The sequence below is a fragment of the Lutjanus erythropterus genome, chromosome 18 (assembly GCF_056507025.1).
Source record: "Lutjanus erythropterus isolate fLutEry1 chromosome 18, fLutEry1.hap2, whole genome shotgun sequence".
In the NCBI taxonomy this organism is placed as follows: Eukaryota; Metazoa; Chordata; class Actinopteri; order Lutjaniformes; family Lutjanidae; genus Lutjanus; species Lutjanus erythropterus.
Genome location: NC_139334.1, coordinates 9685844 through 9705952, shown reverse-complemented (window position 1 = coordinate 9705952; position 20109 = coordinate 9685844). Strand labels below are relative to the sequence as shown.

General features: G+C 39.5%; 2 protein-coding genes across 2 annotated transcripts in view; one reads left to right on the top strand and one right to left on the bottom strand.

Annotated features, from left to right (window-relative positions):
* Nucleotides 1–161: 161 nt before the first annotated feature.
* LOC146310623 (sushi domain-containing protein 4-like) lies at nt 162–8824 on the bottom strand. The gene is made up of 10 exons (XM_084742530.1): nt 8638–8824; nt 7830–7971; nt 6131–6322; nt 5748–5939; nt 5309–5500; nt 4299–4490; nt 3115–3309; nt 2898–3030; nt 2400–2788; nt 162–1528 (listed from the first exon to the last, which is right to left on the bottom strand). Exons 2-10 carry the CDS (start codon nt 7945–7947, stop codon nt 1503–1505), a joined length of 1629 nt encoding a protein of 542 aa, XP_084598656.1. The 5' UTR covers nt 7948–7971; nt 8638–8824; the 3' UTR covers nt 162–1502.
* Nucleotides 8825–9016: 192 nt separating this feature from the next.
* fsip1 (fibrous sheath interacting protein 1) overlaps nt 9017–20109 on the top strand; it is a 38735-nt gene continuing 27642 nt past the window's right edge. The window contains exons 1-8 of the mRNA XM_084742531.1: nt 9017–9236; nt 9345–9399; nt 9972–10144; nt 10268–10349; nt 10429–10506; nt 11218–11357; nt 11580–11699; nt 15444–15602. Of these exons, the coding sequence (XP_084598657.1) occupies nt 9075–9236; nt 9345–9399; nt 9972–10144; nt 10268–10349; nt 10429–10506; nt 11218–11357; nt 11580–11699; nt 15444–15602 (969 nt within the window). The 5' untranslated portion in view covers nt 9017–9074. The remainder of the gene's footprint in view (nt 9237–9344; nt 9400–9971; nt 10145–10267; nt 10350–10428; nt 10507–11217; nt 11358–11579; nt 11700–15443; nt 15603–20109) is intronic.

Here is a 20109-nt window from a genome sequence, read left to right as displayed (position 1 = left end):
TCATTACTTTATATTCATGTAATAAATATGCAAATATCAATTAGATGTAATCTGCACGATAGTGAAGAAAAAAAGGTTATACTAATCATCCACTTATAATGACCCACACAGATGTGATCACTACAAGAGGTATCCACTGTAAAAAAGAAGAATGCAGGCAATTTGAACACCTCAAATAATATTTAATCAAAATGATCATATGGTATATACAGAGTAAATTTAACTTAAAACTTTTTACATATATTAAAATACCATCTTCACAAAAAAAGAAAAAGGAAAAATCCATTCCTCAGTCCAAAAGTAAACTTAACGGACAGTCAAACATAGTGAACACTGACATTACACTAATCTGTACACTTACTCATTTTTGTGTTGGATCTTCCCAACCACGTTTAGTGTCACATATAACGTGCCTGTAGTGGAATCAAAACTGAAGCAGCAAAGTGAAAAGACCTACTTTGTTTTGTTTTTTTGTCTTTTTTTAAGAGCTGTGGAAGCATCAAAAGAAGCCATGGCTGATCAACAGCGTTCCAGAAACAAATAAATTAAATACACATTTTAAGTTTCCCGTTAAGACTTAAAAACAGGAATTTCCAAGCAGCCTGCATAAATTAAGAGAATAATATTTTCCGGTGTACAAGTGATGTGTCTGACAAGCCACACATAATATCACTAAGCAGTGGAGGCATTTAACTGACATTCATTTTTGAAATTTCTTATTTTACATATAGGTACCTGTGCATAGAAGTGGAAAGCTAAGGCCATTGGGGGCAAGGGTATGAAGAGAATATATGTGACGTCTTTGCGAGGATGAAATGTAGTGAATGCAGGCCTGAAACAACATAAATTTGCCCTCAATCCAATGATTAATGCAGCAGAGTGAATTTAGCAGCCTTTAACTTTACAGTGACACATGAAATTACGTGAGTCATGATTAATAACACCTTAAATAATTATTTAGAATCACAAACAGTTTGGTGCATGACTGGGACAACAATCTAGATTACCTGGTCTTCATGCATCTTTGCCAATGAGTGTCTTAAATGGGGTGATATGTGGTTAAAGAAAAGTTAACAGTAAACAAGACACCGATGAGATTATTAGCTCCCAAAGTGAGTTTGCAGCTTTGCCCGTCCAACTGAAACACATCAGTCTTTCTAACAGTCTTTAAGACACACTCCTTCAGCTTCAGGAGGTGCCTGTTCCTTTCTGGTTTTGTTCTACACTTTTCAACTGAGCTTCAGACATTAGACGTACATACATAGTGTAGGAATTCTTATAAAAATGTAAGCATGTATGTACATGTGCATCCCTTCTCTGCACTCCTTTGGGATGGTCAGAGGAACTATTCTGGATGACCCACAGCTTCACTCGAAGCCTCTTTAGTAGGGTTTGTCTGTGTTGACAGCTATGTTGCCAAAATCTCAAGAGGCGTCCCGTTCACCAGTAGAGGTCGGTAGCAACGCTGGTTGTCTCGGTAAGTCCAAAGGCTTCGGCATTTTTCAGGCCTCCTTCAACAGTGGCATGTCTGTAGACAGCAGACAAACATTTGCATCAGTACAAAGTGAGACCCCGATTCTAACATAGTCAGGAAACCGTGTAAAATGTAAATAAAAACCGAATGCCATAATTTATGTCCTATGTACGATTGTATTTGCATAACCAGTGTGGCAAGAAACATCTGGAATCTGGACCTTTAATCTTTACAAATCCTTTTCAACCTACATTCACAGTACAAAGACAAGAAATTTAATGTTCAAACTGATAAACATGGTTTACATTCTGAACTACTATTGAATGCAGAATTTGATGCCTGCCCATCATGGGTAATTAGTACATCTGTGAAAATACAATTAATGCTGCAAAGTACATACAGGTTTTGGAGCAACATATGCTGCCATCCACACAATGTCTTTTTTAAGGGACGTCCCTGCTTATTTCAGCAACACCGAGACACATTCTGCATGTGTTGCAACTGCATGGGTTTGTAGTAAAAGAGTTTAAGCACTAGACCGGACTGTTCAGACCTTTCTCTCATTGAAAATGTGTGGTGCAGTATGACACACAAAATATGAGACCATGGACTACTGAACACTGAAGCCCTATATCAAGAAAGAATGAGAAAGAATTTCACTTTTAAAATTTCATAATTAGTTCCACAATGGTGAGACGATGTAACACAGTGATAACCTGTTTTGGGAACGTGTTGCAGGGATCGAATTCAGAATGACTGCAAATATACAAAAAACAAAAAAACAGTTTGAACTTGTTTTTGTACTATATTCAAATGAATATAGGTCAAAAATGATTTCATGTCATTCCATTCTGTTTTTAATGTACCAACTATTTTGGAGTCAGTGCTTGTAAGTATAAAAAAGTGTGCCTGAAGAGGGCTTTACCATCAGAATAGTCCATCTCAGAGTCCAGAGACAGGCTGTTTTGGTCGCTGCCTGCAGACGGCCGTCTTTGTGAGGATGAAGGAGCCGCAGCACCTGCGTGTTCCAGAGCCCAGGCAGAGGATGAGGGTGACGGTGACGAGGAGGATGAAGACGGTGGAACAGGGTGGACCACAGCCATCTCTGACTGCTGCTGTTTGAGGGAAGAAGGCCTAGAGGGGCCAGCCTCTGGCGCTGTGGCATGCTGACCCTCAGACAGCACTATCTGGACTCGAGACTCTGCCGAGGATGAGGCTGCACTACCACTCACAGCCTCCTCATACGAGGGCAGAGTTACCTGGACTCCTTCCACCATGATGGACACTGGCTGGCCAGACACACCCTGATCGCGTCTTGGTGCGGAGGATGAGAGGAATGTTTAGAGTGATCAATGTAACATGTCTATCATGGCTTCTGGTTTCAAGAATAACATGCTGCTGCTGATTTTGAGGGTGGACTCACCGATGGAGGGACTTGAGTTTTGGCTGCAGAAGTACAAACAGCACCACCAGGAGCAGGATCAGGGCCACTGAGCTGGCTGTGGATGCCACTATGGACAAGGCGGGCATCCCCAATGGTAAAGTTGGATCGCTGTCTGTGAGGCAGATAAACGGTTGACATGAATGTGTGTACAGAACCGACTGTAATCATTTATCTCTGAGTCAAAATGTGCCATTACCTTGCTGCATGAGGCAGCTGAGCTTCACTTGGCTGTCCCATTCCCCATACTGGCAGGTCAGGTATTTGTAGTCTCCTTTCAGAATGTAGCCTTCATCACAGAAATATTCGATCACAGTGCCATGAGACAGTCGTCCACATGAGGAGGGGTGGCAGGTGTAGCCTCCGTTCTCTGGCTGATATGGAGGTTGGCATACTGTCCATGGAAAGAAATGAAAACATTTGGAAAAAAAGGGAAAACAATGTTGTTTCACCAAGCTTTCAGTGCAAAACTTGTTCAAATCCTATTTGAAATATAGGGACTAATTTGTGTTGGCCAGTAATTACACATATGAATAGGGCTGCAACTAATGATTATATTCCCTATCAATTAATCATTTTCTTGATTAATTGATTAGTTATTGTGTCAATTAAATGTTAGAAAATTGTGAAAAATGTCAGTGCTTTATTATGAACATCCAAATTAATGCAAAAATGTTTGTGAATGCTGCCAATTATAGTTCTTAGGAAGACTGAAAATCAGAATCATCTAAAATCCCAAAATCGGAACTGGCAGGTCAGACCCTTAAAAAAAAAAAAAAAAAAAAAAAAAATCGGCCAAGGAAATTGAAATCGGTGCATCTCTATCCACAACCCAAATATATTGAGTTTACAGTCATAAAGGAGCAGTAAAACAAGGAAATACTAAGCTAAAATTGAAGAATTTAGACATTTTTTCTTAAAAAATGACATGCGTATATTTTCACTATGCCTTGTTATTAAAGGTGCTATATAACAAACTTGCCACTGTGTCTTTAACTGAATCTAGTGTTAACATGTCTACTGTATTGCACTCTCTCTTGGTGGACATGTAATAAAAACTTGCTTCGTCTCCATCAATGAATATTCTGAGTAAGCTACAACCTGGGCAGCATGTTGGTCACAATATTTCTATTTTCGTTATCACAGTTGCTGGATGTTGATTTAAGACACAGGATGGGCCTCCAACCTCTTGTGGAGTTGGTTTGTATGATCAGAGGCCCAATATGTCAGTGATATACGAAATCCATGTTACTATAATATTTCCTAATTCATATAGAATCTATTCATTCAGGTCACAGTACATGTTGATAACAGGTGTAAAGAGGGTTCATGTTGCCTATAGGCAGTCAAAATCACAGACAGTAAAATGAGGTTTGTCTTTACCGTCACTGCGTATACAGCGAGGAGGTTCGGAGGACCAGTGTCCGAGTGCAGAGCAGGTGAGGATGTTGGGTCCGTCTGGCAGGTAACCAGGGTCACAGCGATACTCCAGTACTGTGCCCACAGGAAACGAGCTCCTGTTTGTTTCTGTCAGATTAGTTGAGCCATGCTGCACCATAGAGGGTCTTACACAACCTTAAAAAGGGACAAGAGTCAAAAATACAGTTAACAGCTGTAAATGCTTTTTTAATATTTAATAAATATATTAAATATTTTAATAATAAATAAACAAATACTTTGCTTATATAGCAGAGATAATAATCTGTACAAAACATTGTAATTATTTATCTAATAGGTGAAAAGTCCCACGGCTGTCCTATTCCCCATACTGACAGATAGTATTTATAGTCTCCCTTCAGAATACAACCTTTACTAGACATATTGAAGCATACTGCCAGAAGGAAGTCTTCTGCATGTGCATGCAAAGAAGGAAAATCAATAAATGCGTCAACTCCAGTGCTCTGTATTGTATCATTATTTCTCATCGTGGTGTATCTGTAATAAAAACGTGCTTGGTCTCCATCTATGGATATTCTGTGGATGCTACAGGCAGCATGCTGGTCATAATATGTGTTTTTTGTTATCAAAGTTACTGGATGTTGATTTAAGACACTAAATGTGTCTCTAACTTCTTGCAGGGTTGGTGTATGATTAGAGCCCTGATATGTCTTTGACTACACTTACAGGAACAGTTGAGCTTTACTTGAGTTTTTACTAAATCTAAATTAATGTTATTAATTAAACCAAACTGTGAATATAGACAAAAAATACCTAAACTAGATCTAGACAGTGAAATTGAAATGAATAATGATAACTTAATCACCTTAATACACCTGCTACCAATACAATCTATTCATTCAGGTTACAGTATGTTTTGATAGCAAGTACAAAAACAGTTTAGAATGCAGAATGTACTATGACAGTACAACACAGACAGTACTATTTGTCTTTACCGTCACTGCGTATACAGCGAGGAGGCTCAGAGGACCAGTGTCCCAGTGTGGTGCATGTGAGGATGCTGGGTCCAGCAGGCAGGTAACCAGGGTCACAGGTGTACTGCAGTACTGTGCCCACAGGGAACAAGCTCCTGTTGGAGTCTGACAGATTACTTGAGCCATGCTGAACCGTAGAGGGTCTTACACAACCTTAACAAAGGGACAACATACAAAAATATTTTTAATACTTTAATAACAATTACATTAATAACAAAGATAAGTACTTAACATGAAAAACTGACTTCAGAGTCTGACAGTGTTGACAATATGAAGACCACCTCTTTGATGCACTGATTTATTCACAAAATTAAATATTTTTTAGGCATTATTTTGGTGACAGGTGGATTTTCAAGATCAATGCATTAACCTGTTGAAAAATCCATGTTAAAGGACCAACCTTGGCTCACACAACTGATCTGCATGGGGCCGTCCCACTGTCCATCCTGACAGGTCAGGTAGTTATAGTCTCCGCTGAGAATGAAGCCGTCATCACAGAAGAACTCAATCACAGTGCCATGGGCAAACATTCGACAGGGGGATGGATGGCAGGTGAATCCCCCATTCTCGGGTTTGGAGAGGGGTAGACATGCTGTTGGGCGGAAAAACAAACCACACAAAATACCAATCAAACTTTAAATGCTAGGTTTATATATTAGCAAAATTGGCTAAAAATGACTGGAGGTACAGATGTTTTTACTTAATGAGACAAAGACATTAAACATAATGACTCCTCATTACTTTACAGATCAAAAAAAGACAGTGGTGGATAGAGTATCTTACCACCACTACGTATGCAGTGAGGAGGCTCAGAGGACCAGCGTCCCAGTGTGGTGCAGGTGAGGATGCTGGGTCCATCTGGCAGGTAACCAGGGTCACAGCTGTACTGCAGTACTGTGCCCACAGGGAACGACCCTCTGTTGGATTCTGTGAGGTTTACCCAGCTGTTCTGGACCATGTATGGCCTCACACATCCTGGGAAGAGAAGACCAAAGACGAGGAAATTCTGTGAAACTGCCCAGGCTTTCAGTAGAATCAATACAACAAATATTTTGGTTTGATATTTGTTAATATTTGGGTTGATTTATGTCACCCAGTGAAGCACCAGTAACAGAGACATAGAATGACTTATGGTAACTGTTGTAGGAAGGCTTTCAGTGGCACCACATATAAGGAGTGGACATAATAACATGAACATTTGTACTATATATTGTAGTGGCTCAACAACTACACTACAATTGCAATGTTTATAACAGCCAGACAGGTATTGATTGGACAATAATATTAGTTTTTGAGCCTGTAACTTGTAGTGTTGTATTACATCACATTAGATTGAGGTGTTGGTGGTCATGTGCTCCTTCTCCCAAAATAATCTGAACTGCTGGATTTTACATCGAATTGCAAGAATTACTCAAACATATGAGTACAACTCAACATTAACTTAAAACACAAGAAGAACATTTGCTTGACTAAGAGTTATATGGCTTCCACCTTGGATAAGGTAGATAAGAGTCTGTCCATTCATACCATCCTATTTGAAATCCTGATATCAAAGCAAGGAAAAGTCATAACATGTTATAACACATAACATGTTGATTTAGATGAATTTTTATTATCAATGAAATAGAAAAACACAATGGGTTCTGCTGTAGATTTCAGAACCTGACTGATATTTGAGGGAGAGTGGGGTATAGTATGTCAGAAGCAATGTTATTCAACTGGAGGGCTGCAACTAACAATTATTGTCATAGTCGATTAACCGATGAGTTGTTTGGTCAATAAAATCTCTGAAAAATGGTAAGAAGTGTTGACCTGTGTTTTCAAAAGCTCAATGTGACATCCTCAACTGTTTTGTTTTTGCTCACCATCCAAAGATATTCAATTTACTGTCATAAAGTAGAAGGGAATGAGGAAATGTTCAGTTAAGAAACTGGAATCATAGAATTTCTATTTGCATTTTTTCTTAAAAATATTGATCAAACCGATTAATCGCAGCATTATTCAACAGCATTGTTCTATACATTATAACATAATATAATAATATATTTAATGCAAGTGAGGACAGCTTTAGATTAGATTTGCAATCATTAAGGATGGGAGGAACATTAGAAAAGACAAAGGTGATTGAAGATATTTAGGTAAATGTTAACAATAGGAGAGTTACAGTACAGTGCTTGAAATTAACTTCTTCACCACCTGCCCAAAACTTACTATGTGGAGTGCTAACATTGTGCCACAGCAGCCACACTGACACAGCTGCCTGCAGATGTGTATGCAGACATTTTGGCCATTGCCCAATGCTGATTATGTCAAAATGCAAGGTATCACCACAGTTGATTCTGCGCAATACATGATAGTGTCATGACAGGACATTCACCCATAAGTCCTGTGTCATGACAAAGCTGATAATGTTTCTTCAGCAGAGAAGACAAAGACATAACAATACAGACATGCGTGTACAACCATAAATTGTGTCTCTTACCTGACCCTTGTCCTGTGGACACTACAGCCAGTAACAACAGCAACAAGAAGGACCGTTTAGTGGCTGAGGTGTGGGCCCAGAAGGCTTTTGATATTGACTCTATCATTCCATTGCACATCTTCCCCTGCAGAGTCAACTCAACCTGGTATGGTAAAAAAAATCATGTAAATAGCAATGAATAAATACAGTACATTATGAGTCATGATGCCTACATGTAGCTAAGCCATGGCCTGTACAATGTGCTGACACCTGCCGGATGCAGGTACTCTGCAGAGCTTGGACAGCTGCCAGCGACGTGGGTGTGATAGTGAGACAGTACTACAATGGCATGACAGAGAAAAAAAAACACACACCAGTAATAATGGTATGAGCATTTAGCAAGCTAGCGCTAATTGGACAGCGACGTCAATTCTTCCTTTTAATGACGGAAATAATCACAGTTAACGAAGTAATGACTTTAGCTAATTGCATCCCCCATGAATAAAGTATAATTGTGGTTCTTATGGTTCCGTCTCAGGGGCTACACACCCATTTGCTTCCTTATTAGCTATGATTGCTAAACTCGAAACCGATACTGAGATCAAGGCCAAAACAAAAGATACCATGTTGACAAACACAGAATGTGACGTTGATGGTAACTAGCTGGCACCCGTGCTACCACCTACAGAATATTAACATTCAACAGAACACATTATAGCTGATTTTCATTGTTGGATTAACTAATTTAGCTGAGAAGATCAATATTAGCCTTTTTAGCTTACCCGCGCTAGCCATACATTACAATGGCTTGATGGTTAACGTTACCTACCACAAAGAGACGGCCTCGAAACCTCCACCCTCACTTTCTCACGCTGCAGACATTTATCAGCAACGGCTCAGCTACAACGACGACATTTAACGCGACTGTGGAAAAAACAAAAAGAAGACTTAAGGAGACGAGCGGTACTACAGCTAAACGCTAGCTAGCTCCCTACTGGCTAGCTTGATACCCGCTACGCTAGCTAGCTGCATCGACTGCAGCATCAGCTGGGCTGCCTCGATTTCGTCCGGTAGCTATAGTAACAAATGCACATTTCCATAGTTACAACATCCGGGAGTGTTTGCGTCCATAGTTACCAAAAGTAGGCGGAAAAACTCTTGGAAGTTTCTGTTGATAAGTAGTTTTACTCAGTCAACAGCCATTTAATACCAACAAATACCTTTTTTTTCGCGTTTGTCAATGAAGTTCAGCTGAAGAAAATCACTATGGAAATAATCAGAGGTAGTTTAGACGACATTTCCCGACCTGCGTCGCGTGAGCAAAGGGGCAGCCGCGTGTCGAGCGTGTCACTGCCTCATAGTGACAGAATTTGTTCTACAACTCCATTTTCCCTCCAGGTTTTGACCAACGACGCTGTTAATATTCAGGTAAAGTAAAAGTATAAACGACACTTTGACTAAACTTTACAATATTTATGAATATTGACTCATGAGATTTGATAATTTCCAATAACTTTAGAAAATAATCCGCTGTAGATCCAGAGCAGCTCTGAAGAGGGTATAAATTCCTCAGCCAGAGATCCTGACAAAGGTAAGTGTTCAGTATAATGGAGTAGTTCACTCATTTTTAGGCTCTGGTGGAAAGAGTAGTGAAAATTTGTCCTCAAATACAAGTACTGTTATATTACTGCAGTATTACTCACCTGCAAGAAACTACTGGTATTAAAAATACTTATGTAAAAGTACAAAGTATTCCTCTCACAAACTACTCAGGGTATTAGTTAGCAATGTCAGACAATTGTCAAATATATATTATATTGCCAAATGCCTTAATATCTACCAAACAATATTAACACTGAGATTTTTGATAAATAACCATCAGTAATTTGGGTCTAATGACTAAGTGCATAAAAGCAAATAACAGAACAACTCCAACAATCTGGTTCAGAAAATGACACCACTTTACTGTAATGCAGCCTTGAATACCAGGAAAAGACAACACTGGTACCAGGTCATGATATAACAGTGTTTAAAATCTAAGACGATACCTAGTCTCATGTCACGAAATGTGAGTAGATATAATTTGTTACTTCAAACCCTGATTTTAGGACGGTCTAGTTTTAATTCATTTATCCCATATTGTAATGTATGTGCTTCTTTAAGGCCAGTGTCAGGTTGATGCTACTGATGAAGAGAAAGAAGAAGATATTAAACTACAGAGAGCCATTGAGGAAATGAGGCGACTTGATGAAATATTATCTGCAAAGATCTGCAGTGAAAAAGAAGTCAGGCGCCAGAGGAAAGAACTTCAAGCAAAACTTTGGCAGGAGCTCCTGGTAGACAATCTTTGTATTCACTCTACTTACATTACAACTTCTGTTTACCAGCACTGTTTTTGACTAAAACGGTAGTCACCCTCATCACTGTGGTCTGATGTTTTAATGTGTATTTTCCTGCAGCAGAATAAGCCTGAAGGTTACTCTGAGCGTGCACATGAAGCTTTGAACACAAAGTTATTTTTGGCTCTGGAAGCATCCATTGGTAAGCATAGGCAACAGTGTTGAAAAGTTTGGTACATACGGTCACTGTGAGAAATCTTAATCTCTTCTTTACCTTTAAGGGACAGAAGACGAGGATGTCTTTGTGCCTGTGTTTGAAACTCAGGTTCCTGATTGTGACAGCCAGTACCTGCAGAAAAGTGAGTCAGTGACAACAGAACATGACAAAAAATGCAGCACTCATATTTCCATCTTTTGATTATGGGTCTTGAAGTGTATGTTCACAGTTGTAGTGCCTAGATTGCCCACTTGATGGCGTCATGACCTAAGGGAACTTACAGTATAACTGTTGTTTTTTCCCCCTTCATGGTATGCTGGTGCAGACAGAAGTGCACCAACTCAAATATTCCAGCAGTTTTCCGGAGGTCAGTATATAACAGTTCACCCAATATGCAACTTACAAACAATTTCCTGATCAAGATCTTGTGGTTTATGATATTTATCCCCTCAGGAAAAAGGTCTCATTTTTTCCCCAAAAAGCAGCCCAGGAACTGTGAGGAATTCATTGTGCTCCTCAGTTCAGAGACATTTTGGGCTGCTTGGCTGCTTATATCATGGGGTCTTCTTACAATTTAGCTGAAGCATAGCCTTGCCACCTTGCAGAGCTTGCTTTTAAGTCATCTAATTTTTACAAATTGTTTATGTTTTAACCTGTTCCAAGATTATTATTGGGCAGCTGTGCACTCTTTGATCATGAGGATTGGATGATAGAAAAAGAACTTGTGATTGAAAAATGACTCCCTCTGAAATTCTCTTATTTTTATCAGTTTTGGCTAATTGTTATTACTAGAGCTTTGGCTTTCTTTTTCAGTATTTGTCTCCTGGAATTTAAAGTGCGACTTGCCTGACAGGTGAAGAGAGGCCAAACAGCTTGACAGAATCATTTGAAGTTAGCCATGAGGAGACTGGAGAAGAGCAGTTTGAAGGCAGCCACTGTGAAGCTTCCAAAGGGAAGAAAAAACAGAAGGACTTCGTCAAGAGAAACATTGAGGTGTGTCAAAGTTCATGTTGGGCTAAACGCAGTGCTGGGGTATATCGCATGACTTGGAGCAAGTCTCTTGTCTGTTTGTTTTTCCAGTGAGGAAAATATTTGTCTCTAGTTCAAGAGAAAGCCATGTTTTAAGCCAGCGTGGGCACCACTGAAAAGAGTGGAAATGTGCAAATAATGGTTTTCATTCTCTCTTTATTTCCAAAATGTTGTGTAATGCAATAGCTAGTCAGTGGTGAGGGGGACCAAGTGCTTTTGACCCAGGCAGAGAAAGAGCGTCTGGCTGAGCTCCTCCAAGAAGTAGACGAAGAGGAAGAGGACAGTGCCAGAGGCGCAGGCAGCGAGGTAGGCTGACATGAAGCCCTAACAGACAACATATGCTGTAGGATGAGTTGCTCTTTTTCAAGTTCCTTGATACTTCCCCCTTCATGTCCACAAGTCTCACAGCAGATGATCCCTTCCACTGCTTCATTTTGAGCTTATATTATCACTCACACTTGAGGATGTTAAACTTTTAAAAATGTCTGTTTTTTTGTGATGGACTGAGCCATTGTGAGAAGGCTAATCAACTTTTTCAGCTGGCAACTTTTTAGCTAGCAAACAATGCAACATTTTGTTAAGAAATACAGAGTGGCTGAAAATATGCCATTCCCACAGCATACTTTTTTTTTTATTTTAATTTGGGTAAGCAGGCACCTCGATATTGATCAGACTCTGTTTAAACTGAACTTGTATTTACTGAAATGAGATTAGTTTTTAATTGTGCAACTGAGCTCTGCTTTTTAATCGGGATGAACTCATTTTAAATCTAGTTTTGCCAAACTCTGATTAGAACTAATCTTAGGTTAAATTAATTTTTGTTGTTGCAACCCAGTCTTAAATCTTAATATGTTAATTATTTATTGAAAGCAAGTATTGTTTCCAATATTCACAGCCTTTAGATACAATCTTGGTGTTTATAAAATGTTTTATTTATTACCTTATTTGTTGGAATCACTGTTGTTATGTAACTTTTGGCCTTTTGAATGATCTTATTAAACACATAAGTAATCTCAGAACGACACGCAGAGTAACACTGGTCTGATATCCATGTTTTGATGAATGCTTGGCGGCTGAAACAGCCTCTGGGCAGAAGATTCTCACTCCACAAAGCAGTTCAGATTAAGAACCAGATGTCAGGGGCCATATGCAGTTCACATGGAATTCTGCATGTTATGGATTCATTTTATTATCAAGTTTTCAGAGCATTTTCCTCCATGGTGTTTCTGTGAAAGTTCTGCAGCCAGGATTTTTCATATATCCCCTCCATAAGCTACAGTTGCACTCACAGTGAGAGTGCTCATTGAGCTTAAAGCCAGGAGACAGAGCCCTCTTGTTTTTCTTTGAGGACTCATCTGAGACCCCGTGCCACCTGGAGCCAAAGACTATTTCACTGTGAACCCACCTACACCATCCTAACTTCAAATGTTTTTATTTTCAGTGTTAATTTGCTGTAATAGCCCTTTTGGCAGCTGCGAGGCCAGTTTGAAGTCAGATGGGATGAAGCCTGTTGGGAAGCGAAAGGGAACATACTTACCTTTCACATACGGTTCCATTTAGCTTGACCCCGACAGCTCCGCATCCGTGGGACAGCCTGCCAGGGTTTTTTTTTATGTCCTGCTGCTCCATTTATGATGTTTGCTTAGAGTTTTAGAACAATACCGCAGTAATTGTGGCGGCAGATACCAAACTGAGGGGAGTGCAGATGCTCTGGGTTTTTTTATTGGTTGGAGGAAGACTTCCTGTTATTGTGAGGCATGCTATTATGAATGGCCGTAACGGACCAAAGCACATTATTTATGTCACCAGGATTTTGGCAGTGATGCGTCTTTAGTTTTGAAGACTTCACTCAGTTCTTGGCAGAGTCCCCCTGGACACATCAATCAGAAGCGGCTGCTCACTATTGGCCTCACACACACGTTTTTTGATATTTCTGACTCTTGTCCCAACAGCCTCCGCAGATTGGTGTTGTGTTGACCTTAGGCAGTAAATCAGTAGCAGTCAGTAATCGTAGAACTGGTGCAGTAGTGGATGTGAAATCTTATAGCTGACATTCACCTTTTACCTATAGGTTGGTGCTATATGAAAGAACGTTAGTTCTCAGTTAGCTTAGCTTTGCATGAAAAGAGTGAGATTAAATGATGAAAAACATTTCTCAAGATGAATCCAGCACCAGGAGATGAGTACCTCACTGTAGTTTAGTATTGGCTTGAGCAGTAAACCAACAGTGACATGTTTTGGTAATAGACACTTCATCAATAGCAATGAGAAAATTCAATAATTTAAAGTTTTTATAAATTTAAAGTGACGTGGTTAAATTCAAAATAAAGTGGTCATTAAATTGGTCATTAATTATCAGTATCAACTTAAATGAAACATTTTATTGTGAGAATTTTTCAGCTACATCTCCCAGCTCTAGTTTAGGATTTTTAGGTTAAGGGGATAGGTGATATGGCTTAAAATAATATCTAGATATTGTTAGGCTATTCCACAGTATACAATATATATCTCAATATACACATTTTCTCTAAAATAATATACTGTAAATTCTCAAATAGTATTAAGAATTGCTGTAGAATAAACTACCCAGCAGTATATAAAGTAGCTAGAATGAGCCCAACCTTCAGCATCTACTGCAGCAAAATGCAAAATACACATTAATGCAGCAGTGATGTTAATCCAGAAACCAGGGACCATTTTACTGCACAATCAGTAATGCTAAATTTACTTTTGACAATTTCAGTAAATTTTTTTATAATGTTGACATACTTTTACCTTAGTTATTGTTAGAATGCTGAGTTTTTACATGTTGTGGTGCATTTTCATTGTGAGATGTTCGTACTTTAACTCAAGTAATGGTCTTGAATCACACAAGTAACAAAGATAGCAAAATTCCAAATATATAGCACCGGTACAGCTCGCTAATTACCACATTATGTCTGGTTTATTTAATCTGTGCAAAAACCGAAGTGTCAAAACAACAAGCTGTTGTTGAACAGACAGAGCCTGTTTTCCTTGTTTCCAGTCTTTAGGCTAAACTAAGCTAAGACAAGCTAAGCTAAGATAAGCAGCTGCTGGCTATAGCTTCATATTTTGGCTATAGTATAAACAAGTTGTATCAACTCTCTCATCTAAGACTCAGCCAGTAAGCAAATTAGCGTATGGCTCAAAATGGTAACTATTCAATTAAAGATGGAGAAGATTTGTTTCAACTACAGAAACAATGTTCCTTGTTTATAATGTAGAAGTGTTCTGTGAAGAACCCCACCAGTGTTAATGGGGTTTTCACTCATATTATGTCAGTTTAGCAACTCACATTTTCATACAATGTTCCAAAGACATGCATGTAAACACAAAGGACAAACTGAGGCCTGCCTGAAGCCTGTGATTGAGGTATTCTTCCACATCCAAGTTAACCACTCCAATGGTTAAAATGTCGGAATGGCTTAGTCAGAATAAATCCACAAATATGAAACAGGAATCAGTGTCATAAGAATTTGTTAATGTCTGTTAAGTTTTGGCTTTGTGTGTGACATGCCCCACCTACTTGATAGCGCCCGAGGTTTGCTGTTGTCCTCTGCCAGTTTTCTTCCGCTCCCCCCTCACAGCGGTCTGAGATCACAGCTGTGTTCTTTCCAGAGTTGTGATCTTCTTTGGCATGAAAGTCTCGCTGCAGGATCTTATCTCACTGCTGTGGTGTGACGAGCCCACCACCCCACCTGTTGTTTCCCGTAAGACAGAAGAGTAGCCTCACTGGGATCAGACAGGCACTGTGAGGTAGAGGCAATTGTCAGAGTTTTGGAGTTTGACTTTGTGGTTGGCATGCAGCGTGGAGAAGAGCAATCAGCACTCTGTTCGCCATCCAGAAGTGAATACCAAGTGCTAGAGTCAGACTTGTACCTCTTCCCTGTTTCAGACGTCACTGTCACAAAGATGGTAAATAAGGAGTAGATAATTAATGTTTATCAGTCCCTTTTTTAGGTTGCCACAAAATAAAGCAGGCTTATACCCTGTGGGCCATGACTTATTTCAACGATGATTGTCTTCCAGGAGGACAGGGCTGTGTCAGTCCTGACAGGCCAGGGATACACCCCAGAGCCCTCTGACCTGGAGCAACTGATCCACATCGACTCCAGAATTCGTCTTCTACTTCCCGTCGAGGAATTTCACTCAGTGCAAAGCTCATACACAAACCTCAGCTTATCCCAGGTACGTATCCAACAGCACTACTGTCTACATTATAACAGCAATGGCTTTATATAAAGTGCCATTAATTCCTCCAGACAGCACCCAGGGCTGCTCTGAGGCGAGGTCATTAAGTCTTACTACCAGGTCAGCTCAGTAGGGCATCGATGGCAACATCTAGTAAAATCTTTTGTTACTGACCCTCAGGGAATCGCAGCCCCATTCCTAAGTGGAGGAAAATAGTATTGTGTAAGATGCTGTAATTTGGAACTGAGGGTTGCCTCATTTTTCCATTCACTTTTCCACCATGTTTCCATATGAAGGCCATACTGTAAAGCCTCTTGTGCATGATTTGCTGCTCGTAAACTTTATGTTAACTTATCGTTATTGTTTTATTGTTAAAAGGATTAGCTTATTTCCGAATGTGCGATGGAACATTTGATACATTTAGGTTTTTCTAATATTTTATGACATGTTCAGATGGTTCATGGTCAGTTGTATGAGGTACTTATCCATAGTCAGTGTATTACCTACAGTAGATGGTGGCCGGCACGACCCCTGTTTAGAGAAGCAAAGAGAAGCACCAGTACAGGAAGCTAAGCAATATAACTGTTGTGAACAAGGTCTGCAACAACATGTATTTAGCTGCTTTAAAAAAGGCACACCTAACCAATTATTTCCAGTGAATGCTATATTTAGAATATTTTTACTGCTTTACCTTGATGTCAGACAGCCTTCTCCAATGGGAAACTGCCGTTATATAAGCCAAGTATCGCTCTCTGTCTCCACCTGGAAGATCAGTAATTTTTCCTCGCAGAACACAGGCTTTGTCTCGATCTGTTCATTTGTTTTTGACCTTGGTGAGTCTGAACTAACCTTTTAAAACACTAAAGTCACATAATAACATAAACAAACTAACCAATCGAGGTAGTGGTAGACCAGCAACTGTGTTCTGTGAGGTAAAATTACCCAGTTTCCCAGTGGTGTTTGGTTGGTTTGGAGAGAGAGTTATTTGACTCATAAAATGGTGGTTTCCCATCAGAAAAGGCTGTCTGATGGCAAGATACAGTGGTGAAAATATTGTAAATAAAGCCTGCACTTTACATGTGGCTAAAATACATTTTGTCGCCCACAGTAGTACATTGCTTGGCATCCTACATGGTACTGCTGCTTCTTTTCCAAACTGAGGGATTTGCCAGCCATCATCTACTGTAGGTAATACACTGAATATGGACACGTACCTCATATAACCCTGCTTAAAAGAATCAATCCCTTTAAATTTGTACCAACTCGTAATGCTCACCCTTTAAATACTGTGCATTGTCTGAGTTTAGCATATGATCTGTACATCACAACCACATCAGACGATGGAGAACCAACTTAACAGATATTTATAACTGTAAAAAAAAAATTTCCAGGCTTTGGTCCTGTGTTTGGGCCCCGCTCCTAGACGTGAGCTCAGTGAGTTATCTCAGGCTCTTATCTAACTTCACTTTTAAAGGCCAGATGGCATGCTCATCACTTGCATAGCCTGTCAGTGGAAAATGATGCTTTTGAAGTCATAAAAACTTTACAAAGCAGTTTTGCGAACCATTTTCTACTATCACTACTGGATGTAGACAAGGAAAAACTGCAGTATTTGAATCCCAGTACTGGAATAGTGCATGAGCGATGTCATAATGTCTAGAATATTTATGTTGCTGTCGTAATTATTTCACTTTCCCACTGTAAATTTACTCGGTCATTCATTTAATGTTAGAAGGAGATGGCAGTAAAAAGTTGAGGCTCTGAGGTCATTTTTGTTGTGCACTCTACGTGTCTGTTTTAAGAATAAGGATTCTCAATATGTGAACCGTCTTCAATGGGATGCAGCTTTGAAATAAATATATGATCAAAGTGATTGTGTGCGATTCATAGAGCTGAAACAATTATTGCTTAAATTATGCGACTGAAAATTCATTGGCAACTTTTTTTAATGATTAATTAATCATTTAAAGGTCCAGTGTGTAAGATAATTTCCACTTAGCAGATTGTGAATGCCACAATGCCATTTAAAGGCAGCATTAGTCACTTTTACAAGTACTCAAGAAACATCTTTTGACTATCTTCAGAATGTAGTTTTCTTTTCAGCATAGATGAGCCCAACGCATAGCATATCTAAAAACAGGAAACAGGAAAGGAGAACGTTGATAGAGGTTCTGCCGGGTACCAAGCTTGCTTGACTGTTAATGGAGCAAAGAGCAAAAAGTCAGTTGCAATTTATATCTTTTATTGTTTTCTCACATTTAATGGACAAAATTATAAATCGATTCATCTGAAAAAAAAAAGTTTGGTAGATTAATCGAAAAACTAAATAATCTTAAATTGTGTGAAGCACTCCAGAACTACAAGTGCACATGATCAATAGGAACTGTGGGGAGTATTTAGATGAAGACATGACTTATTGCTTCTGGAAACTCCCAATTTTCATGAACTAATATTGTAGTTGTAATGGCTGAACTGGTGCTTAGCATTAATGAGTATGTCATCCTCCCATGAGCTCTCCCCACATGATGTTACGTATATTTCGAGCCAACAGTAAAAAACTGTGATATTGCTGGGCAGCTGGTTGTGTTACTTTGTGTAACCTACTTCTCCTTCTTCCTTTCCCACCCTTTAATCATGTCGCCTGGTTTAAAGAGTTTTTGGGCAAGTAAAATTCCACATCATCCATCCATCATCTGGTCTCCATTAGTGCTGAAGTGGCTAATGCAGGCATTCCTTTTTAAATGATGTAAAATATGAATTAAACAATGACACAGAACCTCTTTCTCTTTAGTAAACGTTTGCAGATGATCTGGATTCCTAACATGACAAACAAAATAAAAAATCACTGTATTTTGGTGTTTTCATGCAGTTTCTAAAAGAAGAAGTGAAAGGTTGTTGAGAAACACACCTGTGTGGCTTGAAAAGTAGCTGTTTCCTTACCCTGCCTTAATCCCGTCTCACTGTTGTGGTGTATATTAAAGTTAGACTGGACTGACAATAAATCTCTTTCAGAGCAAGTCATTCGTCCACATCAGTGCCCGTAAATCCTAAAGGTGGTCATAAAAGTAAATATGCTTTTGTTTTGCGGTCAGCTTTCTTCTCGGTGGTAGCTTCCACCAGTCCGAGTTCCTAACTGAAACCATTTGGACAGCGATGCAGGAACCTACTTGTTTGTCTGCTCATTCCAGGGTAATCTGTAATGTACACAAACGAGATCATCGTACCCCTGTTTCAACACCACTCAAACTGTTTTCTCCATCATACTTGTATTAAATCACGTCCTGGATTTCCACGTTTGCTGTTGTCTCTTGTTCTCTGGCCATGCCGGATTGATCATCTGTCACATTTTACATGAAAGTGGGAGTTATTCAGCTCTCCCCAGTGAGCACTCGCTCATGAAGGATCAGTCGGGGCTTGAATCTGTGACTTCAGAACTTGGCGGCGTCCTTTCCCAATAAGTTGTGATTGATATTCTGAGAAAAAAGCAGCCCTCGCATTCCTGGGTAGTCGCCTTAGGAGTAGCCGCTTTGGCTAAGCGGGTCCCTTCGCTTGAGCCTGCGAGGGTGGATACAGTCTGTGAGGCCTGGCACCAGGCGGGATACTGCCACAGAGGACAGTCAGCCCCCCGTCACAACCTAATTACAGAGCTGGTGGAGGTAGACGAGTGCCAGCTCCAGAAAAGGAACAAGGTTTCCCCTTTCATTTGGAGATATTGACACATATAGAGAGGCTTACTATACACTAAAGACTATCATGTACTGGATAGGAATAGCCCATAGTATATAATATAGCCCACATATTGCAGCCAGTCATTTACTTGCAGGAGTGCTTTTTGGTGAAAATGTCTTACACAGATATGGTCATCTGTGGATTCCAGGTTTTCCAGCTGGAGACATACTTGCTTATTAACCATGCATTCACGCAGACCAACAGCAGCATCATTAATGTTTTGATTGTTGAATTATTTTTTTCTTAAACCCCTTAAAGTGGAGAGAACCAAGCAACCTCTGTGAAGCTCTGATTAACCCTAGTGGGGGCCGAAACCCCTAGTTGGGGACCAGTAACCTCGAGGGCACAGAGACAACTCACAACTTCTGGATTTGCACGATGTAAACAATAAACATGGAGACATTCAAGGAGGTTACTTTGTTGTTAATTTTGAGATAAAGACAGAAAAAGCAACAGATTGTGCAACATCAATCCCAACAAAGTTGGGACATTTTGTAAAACAACAACAAACAGAAAGCACTGATTTGCAAAAGCATCATCAATACAATGCAAAGACAAGATATTAAATGATCAAATTGATATTGTTTTTTGTAAATGTGCAGTCATTCTGAATTTGATGCCTGCAGCACATTCTGAAAAGTTGGGACAGGAGCATGTTTACCATTGTGTTACATTCCCTTTCTTTTAAAAACACACAGTTAAGGGTTTGGAAACTTAGGACACTAATTGCAGTTGCAAATTCAAGAAGTCTTGAAAGCGAAATTCTTTGTCATTC